This window comes from Primulina eburnea, chromosome 17 (genome assembly GCF_022965805.1).
Source record: "Primulina eburnea isolate SZY01 chromosome 17, ASM2296580v1, whole genome shotgun sequence".
Taxonomy (NCBI): domain Eukaryota; kingdom Viridiplantae; phylum Streptophyta; class Magnoliopsida; order Lamiales; family Gesneriaceae; genus Primulina; species Primulina eburnea.
In genome coordinates, this window is record NC_133117.1 from 8,330,344 (window position 1) to 8,340,476 (window position 10,133).

General features: G+C 36.1%; 2 protein-coding genes across 4 annotated transcripts; one reads left to right on the forward strand and one right to left on the reverse strand.

The window, feature by feature from the left end:
• The first annotated feature begins 627 nt into the window (after nucleotides 1-627).
• On the forward strand, nucleotides 628-4,740 carry LOC140817734 (uncharacterized). Its single transcript, XM_073177484.1, has 5 exons — nucleotides 628-1,312; nucleotides 1,482-1,585; nucleotides 1,854-2,030; nucleotides 2,179-4,022; nucleotides 4,398-4,740. Exons 1-5 carry the CDS (start codon nucleotides 1,143-1,145, stop codon nucleotides 4,548-4,550), a joined length of 2,448 nt encoding a protein of 815 aa, XP_073033585.1. The 5' UTR covers nucleotides 628-1,142; the 3' UTR covers nucleotides 4,551-4,740.
• Nucleotides 4,741-5,199: 459 nt separating this feature from the next.
• Nucleotides 5,200-9,412, reverse strand: LOC140818491 (uncharacterized). Of its 3 annotated transcripts, none has more exons than XM_073178450.1 (6): nucleotides 9,261-9,378; nucleotides 8,919-8,975; nucleotides 6,864-7,081; nucleotides 6,039-6,263; nucleotides 5,705-5,856; nucleotides 5,200-5,494 (listed from the first exon to the last, which is right to left on the reverse strand). In XM_073178450.1, the coding sequence occupies exons 1-6, from the start codon at nucleotides 9,330-9,332 to the stop codon at nucleotides 5,304-5,306; spliced, it is 915 nt and encodes a 304-aa protein (XP_073034551.1). In that variant the 5' UTR covers nucleotides 9,333-9,378; the 3' UTR covers nucleotides 5,200-5,303. The 3 variants fall into 3 exon arrangements, with proteins under 3 accessions (XP_073034551.1, XP_073034550.1, XP_073034552.1); XM_073178449.1 differs by having other exon boundaries at nucleotides 6,039-6,272; nucleotides 9,261-9,376; XM_073178451.1 differs by lacking the exon at nucleotides 8,919-8,975 and having other exon boundaries at nucleotides 6,039-6,272; nucleotides 9,261-9,412.
• Nucleotides 9,413-10,133: the final 721 nt, after the last annotated feature.

Sequence of the window (10,133 nt, forward strand, 5' to 3'; positions counted from 1 at the left end):
ATATATATATATATATATATATATATATATATATATATATATTGGATTGAAATTATAAATTGTTATATTATTTATATGTACATATTTATCATTCATATATTGTACAACTTTAATCTTCACGTGTTTTGAAATAAACGATTGCTAATTCAACATAAGCAAAAATTTGTGTGAGACGATCTCACAGGTCTTATTTGTGAGACCGATATCTTATTTGGGTCATCCACGAAAAAGTATTATTTTTTATGCTAAGAATATTATTTTTTATTGTGAATATGAGTAGGGTTGACCCGTCTCACATATTAAGATCCGTGAGACCGTCTCACATGAGACTTACTCTTCAACATATTTGAAACATTTTCTCTACAAAAAATCTATCAAATAAAGTTCTTGTGTACAAAAACAATTACATTAAATTTGTGTAAAAATATCCCATTTTTTTTTAAATAAAGAAAAAATTCTTACTAGCTAAGCTTTTGTGTTAAAATGCACGTAATATTTGAATTTCTCAAAATTATATTTTTTTAAAAATTATTAAAATAATATCCCAATAAAGGATATTTATTTATATTGTATTGTATTTTGCTATTTGAGAAGACAGAAAAAACAACATTATCTTCTGTTTTTCTCAGCAAAGAAAACAAAATGGTCAAATGCAGCAAAGGGAAAAAGTGCAGAAAAAAGCTTTAATTGATTGGTCAATATAAGCATATATCTATTCAGCCTCCGATTGATTCCTCTCCGCCTTCGATCTCTCTCTCTCTCTGAATTTCCTCTCTCGTATAGTTGATTTTTTAGCAGCCGGAATTTGGACTTCTTGCGGTTTATAATCCGCTCGCTTCATGCCCTTCAATTATTGAGCTGAAAAAGATTCCAATTTTTCTGAATTTTCGGGTCCAAGGGTCGTAAAAAATCCGGGTTTTTGACGTTTATCTTTGCAGATTCTACATATTTTGGGATAAATTCTGGGCTTCCGAGCCTATGGTTTGATTTATCCGGCCTTTTCGGCGAAAGATTTTCTTCAATCTCTAGTCTTTTGGTGTGTGTGGAAACGATCTTGATTGGTTTTGTAAACTTACTTGAGAGATTCAGCTAAATTGTGGTGAAAAAGAAAAAAAAAATAGAAAAGGCCGAAGAAACTACACATGACACAGGTTCCGGTGGAGATACCTGAGACGGTGTTGGGTTCCGGAGGTTCACGTCGGTTTGGAGACCTCAGAGGGGTTAGATGGCGCGTAGATTTGGGGATTTTACCATCTGCCCCTTCTTCATCAATCGATGATCTTCGCCGGGTTACGGCCAATTCTCGTAGAAGGTGATTCTTTTTTTTTTTGTTTGTACTAGCCCGGTTTTGTTTTGGCAAGTTAAGGTTCTGTGTTGCTTTCCAGCTTGTTTTTACTTTTTGTTTCATTCGTGTGTGTTTTTCTGGACACAAAAAAGTGGACAGTTTATGAGTGGATGTTTGGATTTGGTTTATGTTTTAGGTATGCTGCTTTAAGGAGACAACTTCTGGTTGATCCACATGTTCCAAAAGATGGAAGCAATTCTCCTGATCTTGTCATGGACAACCCCCTTTCACAAAACCCAGGTCTGATTTCATGTTATATTTTTAATTTTTATTTACGATAAAAACTAGAGATTGACTATCCCCTTTCACAAATCCCTGCCGATGACTATTATTTCTATTTAAACCTTTACTGTACCAGCTTCTAATAAATGATGTGCGTGTAATTTGATATGAGCTTTCCTAGTGGCTCTCTTGTCAAGAACCTCATAGACTGATTGCTAAGAGGTTCTTTTTTCTTTTTTCATAAACTCAAATTTCTGTATTTTAAGCTATGTTATTGGTCCTGCAGACAGCATGTGGGGTCGTTTTTTCAAAAATGCTGAATTGGAGAGAATGGTTGATCAAGATTTGGCACGTTTGTATCCCAAAAGAGGCAGCTATTTCCAGACTAGTGAATGCCAAGGCATGTTGAGGCGAATGCTGTTGCTTTGGTGCCTTAGACATCCGGAGTATGGTTACAGACAAGGTACGTAAATGATTGATTTGCGTTTAATTCAAAGCAAATTGATCAACTTCTTCCCGGAAGCTCTCAATTCTCTATAAGTTTTCTTAAAGTTCAGAAGTTTAACTATTTTTCAACTGTTCAACGAATTTCACCATTTTGTTTTCTACAGGAATGCACGAACTATTGGCTCCGCTTTTGTATGTTCTTCATGTTGATGTCGATCGTCTCTCAGAAGTGAGAAAAGCTCATGAAGACCACTTTGCCGATAAATTTGATGGTTTTTCATTTCATGAAAATGACTTGACTTATAAGTTTGATTTTAAGAAATTCTCCGAATCCTCACAAAAGTGGAATGGGTTCGAAAAGAATTACACAAAATCTAGTAGTCTCAGTGAACTTGATCCCGAGATACAAACCATTGCATTATTAACCGATGCCTATGGAGCAGAAGGTGAACTTGGAATCATAATATCAGAGAAATTTATGGAACATGACGCTTATTCTATATTTGATGCCTTAATGAATGGTGCTGGAGGTGCCGTTGCAATGGCCGAGTTCTTCTCTCCTTTACCTTTTAACAGTTCCAATAGCGGAATTCCGCCGGTAATTGAAGCCTCTGGTGCCTTATATCATTTACTTTCCATTGTTGATTCATCTCTTCATAGCCATCTTGTTGAATTAGGGGTTGAACCCCAATATTTTGCTCTCCGCTGGCTACGAGTGCTGTTTGGACGCGAATTTTCTCTGGAAGACCTTTTGGTGATCTGGGACGAAATTTTTTCCCATGAAAATACCAAATTTACCAAAGCGATTGACTTTAATGTAGACTCCTATTCTGGAGTCCTCTGTTCGTCTAGGGGCGGATTCATTTCTGCTTTTGCAGTTTCCATGATGCTTAATTTGAGATCTTCATTGCTTGCCACTGAGAATGCTACCGCCTGTCTTCAAAGATTGTTGAATTTTTCTTATACTATAAATCTTGTGAAACTCATAGAAAAGGCAAAATCCTTTCAAGAACTGGCAGTAGAAGCAAACAAATCAAATTCCCCGATTATTCATTCTGGATTATATGACTCAAGAAAGTCTACGAACCACAGGGGTCATAGCCTTTCTCTAGATTTGGCTGCTTCTCCTTTAACGCCTCTGAATATGGTGCGTGAAAGCTACTGGGAAGAGAGATGGAGAGTTCTGCACAAGGAAGAAGAGCAGAAGCAAGATTCTGTGGAAAAACATGTTCCATACCGAAAAAATGGTTGGTCAGAGAAAGTAAGAATACGCCTAGCCCGAACTGAATCTGATCCTTCCCCCACAAAGAAAAACGAAAGAACTAAAATTCCTAAGCCATCAGTTAGGAGAGGTTTATTGGAGGATCTGGAGCGGCATCTTGGTTTAGATGAAGATAAAGAAACTGAAGCTTGTGATAAAAATGTACGTCATGATCCTGTTGAGGTGAATGGACTAGGTGATCTTAATGAAAAGAACTTGAGCAACGACTTAAGTGATGGCAGGAGTGAAGATACGTCTTCCAATTTTTCATCTCCACCCAGTCCTACTCATGCAAGTAGTGTTCAAGAAATCGAATCAGGAAGTAGTGTGGCACCAAACTCGTCCATTGATATTGTTCACTCTAATGACTCTGAGTCATGTGAGAATGACCAAGAGTCGTCTCCACTTCCCATCTCTGATCCGCTGGATGGGCTCTCTTCAAAGAGTACAGAAAATGAAGATTCCAATGGAAAATCAGCAACAAGCACGGAGAGAAAGCCTATATCGGGTAAATTCCAATGGTTGTGGAAGTTTGGGAGAACTGCTAGTGAGGGAACATCTGAGAAAAAAAGTGCACACGAAGATGCAAAAACTAGCAACGGCGGAGATACTGAGAACAATGTAGCTGGTTGCTCAACTGCTGATGCATGTCTTGGATCTTCTCGAATAAGCAAGGCAGAGACAGTTGATCAGAATGTCATGGTTAGCTTGAGAAATCTGGGCCAATCCATGCTGGAGAACATTCAGGTACAACAATTTATATATTACATATAGTGGCATAACTGGATTATTTGCGGGGTTGAAACTGGAATTCGAAAAATTCATAGGGATAAAATTATATTTTTGTATATATAATAATAATAATAATAATAACAATAATACATAAAAATATGAGTCAGTAGAAAAATTTAAGAGAGGGTTGTGATCATCCATGTCCTTCCCGGTGTGGCTGCGCCACTGATTACAGAATTATATAAGAATGAAGGAAAATATAGTTATAGTCATATCATCTCTCAAAATCAAAGGAAGTTGTCAAATGCATGTATCTACGACACAACAGGATGATCGGTTCTATAATTTGATATTCGATCAATCTTGAACTTGTTCGTATGGATCTTGCAGGTAATCGAATCAATTTTGCCACAGGATCAGCGTGGTCAAATTGGATCTTTGGATAACTTCTCAAAGAACGGTCTCGTCGGGAAAGGACAAGTGACAGCCATGGCTGCACTCAAAGAGCTTAGAAAAATCAGCAATCTTTTATCTGAGATGTGATTGTGTTATGCATCCATTGATGTTGTCACTGCTTCTCTCTCGAGTAGATTAGATAAAAAAACAGTCCCTCGTTTCCAATTATTTTTTGCGTGAACTTCAAATTTTGATTGTATCATATATAGCCATCCATGAATGTACAAATTCCATCTAATAAGGTAAAAATTAAGAATAAGAATGAGCTTTTGCAGATGATCGACATGGTTCTCTGCTGCAAATGTTTTTGTTCCCAATCGTTCAAGGATTTTTCTGTCAAGTCCGTTTTGATTTTCGCAAGCCGCAAAGATTCTTAAACTTCACGAATCTGGTCTGATGAACATCTAAATAGTATTAAAACATTAGAAACGAACAGTTTCAACTTTAAAGCACTGAAAGTCATGAGATAATTTTTTCATTTTCCCCGCAAATCGATCAGTCTTTTGACTTAATTTTAGTTCCTTCCCCTGAGTTTCTGCCTCAATCCCCCCTTCCCCCCACCCCCCCCGGGTCTAATCGTTTGGTACTGTCTCGTCCTACCATTTTTCAAAGCAAATAACTGAATCGGAGTATAAAGCTATTTTTGTGATTTTCCAGCTTCCGACTTGATGAGAATTTCTTCAAATATTCTTTTTTTAAAAAAAGATTGGTAGATGAGAATAAAATATAATCAGTAAACATGCAATAAAACATTTTTGTATAAACCCTTCTTCTCCATTTTCCGATTGCAGCAAACAAAGTTTAAAGACCAACATTTTTGGGCTTTCCATACTTGATAGCCTAATCTACATTGTGAAAGCCAGGGAGAAGTGAAGTAATGAAACCAAACACAATCATTTGTATTTCCTTTACAATCACCCACCAACGGTTAGCAACCTCGCCTTGCCCAGCTTCTGCTGCATTCTCATTCTCGATACCCCTATTACCATCGTTCGCACGTTGATTCCCATCCTCACCTTCAAGTTGCTCCTCTGCCACGAGAAAATCACATTGTTTCAAACTAAAACTGCAAATCCCTTGCATAATATTTCCGGAACATATGCAGCACCCAATAATCAAATTTTAACAGAATCGGCAAAAACGAACTCATTTCGAAATAGCAATCTTGCATCATATGCTTTTTTGGGACTTGAGAAAAATATGGAAAATCAAATTTAACGATGGAGGGTAGGGTAGTTGACCTGCCATGCCAGCATTTTCATTTCCAAGTGCTTCACCAGCGGGTATATTGTCTGCCTGCACACCTGCCCTGGGTGGCTGGGGAGGTGCAGCTGCCCTTCTCATTCCTTGAGAAAGCCACCGAATCACTGGTGCAAGGGCTCCAGTTTGGTAACTGCATTATCGAAAAAAGAAAAAGAAAACTCTCAAGTTGTAAAACTAGATGCTGATGAATAAGCATGTGACGGGTGGATATACAAGCACATATAAAGAGCACAAATTCAATGTATACAAAGCAAAAACTAGATAGATCGTGGATAAATTAAAGAGTACCATAAATTACTCTCAACTACTTACAGGTAAACAAGTGAAGCCAAAAACACAAGGAGAGTAAGTCTTTGTTTAGATCCATCTTGGTTAAACAAGAAAATAACTGCTGCCAGCTTCAAAATTAGCAATACATCAATGTGGATGGCAATTTGAAACCTCCGAACAACAACTTGTCTTTGAGGTCCAGCCTCTTGTTGCTGTTGCTCCACAGCTTGTACCTGCTCTCTGTCTATCCCTATGGTCTCTGGCAAACTACGTTCCCTGATACAGGCATTGTCAATACAAAAGAAAGGGTAAAAATTGAGTCCACTTCTCTAACTAAATATTTTTTCTAATTGATATTAAGGTCATACAAACAAGTTAGAGCTAAACAAAGCAGCCCAAAGACTCAATTTGACATTTGGACAGTGTCAGAGGAAGGTCAACGGAATGTGCACGCAAATCATAACACTCTCTAAGCATTTGTCCGAATAGTGTTTATTCCTTGTAGTGGCATGTTTTACTAGGTTAAAAGTGATATCATAGATATTCTAGACAATGGATACAAGATGTAGACTACTGATGCACAAAAAGTTCATTAGGTGCTAAGCTTAACTTTTCCTTCTCATATTTCTCCTACAATAGTACAATGGGTCAAGAATAAAGGGATTTTATAATATGGCTAACTTCAAGTCTGCTGATCTGGTAAAGCATAGGAGACTGCTCCATCACAGTAAAGAAAATAAATGTCAAACCTAGTAAAAATCATAAACAACAATACAATTACCAGATTATGCCGCATCAATTCTTTTGTTTGTAAAGATAGAACATTATGCAGCATAATATAAGTAATGCAAAAAATGAGATACTCACGTGGGTATATTGTAGGTAAAGGGGATGAGATTGTTGGAAGGAAACCCAGTGATAGGTTGCATAAATGGAAGAACGGGAACAGCATATAGGCCAGGCCCACGATTCATCTGCTCCTGGTCTTGCTGAGGAGGGAATAATCCAGGGACTAGCGAAGGGTACATTATTGGAAACAATGGAACATTACCATTTTGAGATTTTATGGCACCAACGGTTGGTACCTGTGACAGTGACAGGGGATTAAACCAGAAGTTGGATATTAAGGAAGACACACACGTGAAGTGCAATTTTTAGTCTTGACTGGAGAAAACTATTTGAGTTGTATTATATTCAGGCACTCAAAAAATAATATCCCGCTTCTGCATTCAAGGGTGTAATCACAGATTGCTTCTTGATTGTGAACACATAATGACACATGTGGATATCCATGACTGGAAAAAGTAACACAGTAAATTAAAAATTTAGCTTGAGATAACTATTACAGCTCTTGAACTCATTTCTAGGTCCATTGAGGATACAAGAAATGAAAAGCATGTTTAACATTGTCTGGAACACTTCTTTTGATTATAACTGATTTGATATTTTATTGTGCATACAAGATACAACAGCCAGTATCACTTGAATACTTGATAATGATTTCTCTTGTTCATTAAGCTTTCCAGCAATCTTTTATCCCTGGCTATCCATACTGAAAGCCATCAACTTCATAATTATTTATTTAGAAGTTCTTTGATTCAATAGAGGAGGAAGTTCAAAACTCATTAAGAAATTGCATCTACGAGAGGTCTTACAACTACTCTTCCAAAGGTGAAGGATACTACCACAAAAGTCAAATAGACCAAAGTTTGGATGAAAGTAAAAATTCCATATTATTTGTAAAAATCCGTTCGAAAAGAAATCACAATCCTTATCAATCAACATTTTTGTTATTTGAAACTTAGCTCATAGATTAGAAAGTCTAAAACGAGAAGAGTAGTTATACTTCCCCTATTACGTAAATCACCCATCTTAATTACCCCAGCATCAACCTCCTTAAATTTCATACTCTTTAGGTTTAAAACCCCGAGCAATACAATAATGGAGATGTCGAATCACCGGCGAGGGAGACCTTTAAGTATCCAGGATTATTTTACAGAAAGATGGGGGGTTGACAGAGATTTATCATATTTAATACAAATAGGATGGTCGGAGTGGCGTAGTGCGTTTGATATTCTGTCGTAAGGTACCCCTGAAACTCGAAGGGAAGTTTTTACAGAATAGCGGTATGTGTTCTATGTTATATGGATCCGAATTTGGACTTTAAAGCAAACACATGAAGATTAGAGTCACAGAGATTAAGATACCAAGGTAGATGTAGGGACAATATAATAATAGATAGACTACGAAACAAATATATAAGAGAAAAGTTGGGGTTATGCCTATCGAAGAAAAATTGAGGGAGACACGCTTGGCATAGTATGGACACACAAAAAGGCGGCCAGGCTCCAGTTATGAGATACCGATATTAATAGACGAAGAGGAAGACTACAAAAAATTTGGATAATAACAATTAAGTATGATATTCGCTATCCAAATAAAGATGAGAATAATATGAGATAAGGTACAATGTCATAGAAAGATCCATATAGCCTACCACACTTAGTGGGATAAAGTCTTGTGTGTTGTTTTGTAGGTTTAAAACCAAGAGCAGGTTTAAACATTTTCTTGCATTATCCAAGATTCACCATGCAGCTGGGCACATTAGTTTCATTCAACAAGATAACAGTTATGACTGATTTCACTAAAAGTAAGTACATCCTTTTTCTGCAACAATTTGAGATCTTCAACAGTTCAACGGGAAGTACTTATAACAAAATCATTAGAATATCTTATACACGAAATTTCCATGATAACCACAACAAAACATACAAGAACTAAAATGTATATTTGATCAGCTAAACAAGTTTTTTTATGTTCATATCAACTCAAAACTAAATTTCATGGATTCCTTGGCCATATAAGACTTCAGGCAGACATTATCAGCGTGCAACAGGCTTTTTAAAGTATGAATATTTAAACCTCCCACTCCACACACTTTTCACTTCGTTCTCGTACATGTACCACCTTCCTGGCTTCCTACAAGCTCAATCATTTGAAAATCCAATGTTACAAAGCAGTCAAATCATTGAAACAAACCCACAATTATGGTCTCGTCAAAGGAAAAAAATAATCAAACATTTTGACAAAACTTAACGAATCAAGCACACGAAACCATAAAAAAAATGAGCAAAACCACGACGTATGTCCAGAAAATTCTCCCCGGAGCACAACAAATGCATCCACCGACAACCTTTATACAGAAAAACACACACAAAGATGTATAAAAGATAATTGCAGCTTAGAAAGGATGAATAACCTCACCTGGGTTTTCTGATCGGCGGAGTCTCGAGAAGAAGATTGATCGGAAGACTGGGATTCGTGCCCTTCCGCCATTGCAAATCCCGCTGTGTGGATTCGTCGACGAGCTGTGTGCTTAATTATTCTTTTATTAATTTGCTATTATTATTTGGCTTTCTTCGTAGCTCTGTGTTACAGCCAATAGAAGTTTGCCACACATGCAATTCCAGCACCTACACGAAATTACAGATATTATAAACTCAATATTATGATTAAAAAAACAAAAAAAAATCCGATTTTTTAATTGTTTTTAATCATATTAAATAATAGTTGATATATTAAAATTATTTGTTTTAATTTTTTTATAAATAACCAACAGTTTTAAACATAAAATAAAGAAAAAATAAAATTTAGACTTTAAAATAAAAATTAAGTACATTAAAGGATGCTGCAGCCTGCATGCAGCTAATGTGTATTTTTATCCATACTATATAATTATGTAAAATAAATAAATTCATCAAGACAATCTATCGTATTTATTTTGAGTGAATCTCATTTGAGATCGTCTCACGAATCTTAATATGTGAGGCGGGTCAATTCTACCGATATACACAATAAAAAGTAATACTCTTAGTATAAAAAGTAATACTTTTTCATTGATGACCCAAATAAGAGAGTCTCACAAATACGCGACCCGTGAGACCGTCTCACACAAGTTTTTGCTTTTTATTTTTGTATTTTTAATATTTTTTTCTCATTAACCATCACGACCATGGTAATTTGACGCAGGTAATTTCTTATAAAATCTTTTAAAACCCCACACTTAATAAATAATATAGATATAGATATATTATTATATTAAGAAAACACAAAAATATTGATCAATATACAGCCTAA